Source organism: Nestor notabilis, unplaced genomic scaffold (assembly GCF_000696875.1).
Source record: "Nestor notabilis isolate BGI_N333 unplaced genomic scaffold, ASM69687v1 scaffold19497, whole genome shotgun sequence".
Classification (NCBI taxonomy): domain Eukaryota; kingdom Metazoa; phylum Chordata; class Aves; order Psittaciformes; family Psittacidae; genus Nestor; species Nestor notabilis.
In genome coordinates this window covers 26,971-27,651 of record NW_009938026.1, presented here as the reverse complement: position 1 = coordinate 27,651, position 681 = coordinate 26,971, and the positions used below count along the sequence as shown (strand labels likewise).

At 63.4% G+C, this 681-nt stretch overlaps 1 protein-coding gene across 1 annotated transcript in view; it reads left to right on the top strand.

Moving 5' to 3' along the window:
- PRSS56 (protease, serine, 56) overlaps positions 1-681 on the top strand; it is a gene marked incomplete at its 5' end in the record, with an annotated part of 3,281 nt that overhangs the window by 202 nt on the left and 2,398 nt on the right. Inside the window, 3 exons of the mRNA XM_010019126.1 lie at positions 107-249; positions 381-540; positions 648-672. Of these exons, the coding sequence (XP_010017428.1) occupies positions 107-249; positions 381-540; positions 648-672 (328 nt within the window). The remainder of the gene's footprint in view (positions 1-106; positions 250-380; positions 541-647; positions 673-681) is intronic.

Sequence of the window (681 nt, the reverse complement as noted above, 5' to 3'; positions counted from 1 at the left end):
CCTCTCTGGTACCCAGTGCTGATTCACTGAGCCAGGGCAGGGGGGTGCAAAAGAGATGGGGGTGTCCAGGCATGGAGGACATCATAATGGGTGCCTTGCCCAGCAGAGGGGCCAGCAGCCAACGTGGTGATGGAGGCACAGGTGCCCCTGCTCAGCCAGGAGACATGCCGGGGTGCTCTGGGCAGGGACCTGATCACCAACACCATGTTCTGTGCTGGGTACTTGTCCGGGGGCATCGATTCCTGCCAGGTAATGCCCAGGGCTGTGGAGCTGCTGGCCCACCAACCCAAAACCCCTCGTGGCACACAGGGTGTGTGCCGCAGCCCAGCACAGCCTGGAGTCCCATCCCAGACCAACGCATGGGCATTCCCCCACCACAGGGTGACTCAGGGGGCCCACTGGCATGCCAGGACCCCTCCTCGCACCGCTTTGTCCTCTATGGTATCACATCGTGGGGCGACGGCTGCGGTGAGCGGGGCAAACCGGGTGTCTACACCCGCGTCACTGCCTTCATGGACTGGCTCAGACTCCAGATGGACCGTGAGTTCCACTGACTGCACTGTGGGGCTGGAGGTGCCCAGGGTGCTGTGGGGACACATCACCCCAGTGGAGTTCAGCACCTCATGGCAGCTCTGATGGCCTCACAGCCGTGCCTGGCAGCCGGGAACCAAGGCGCCTTGA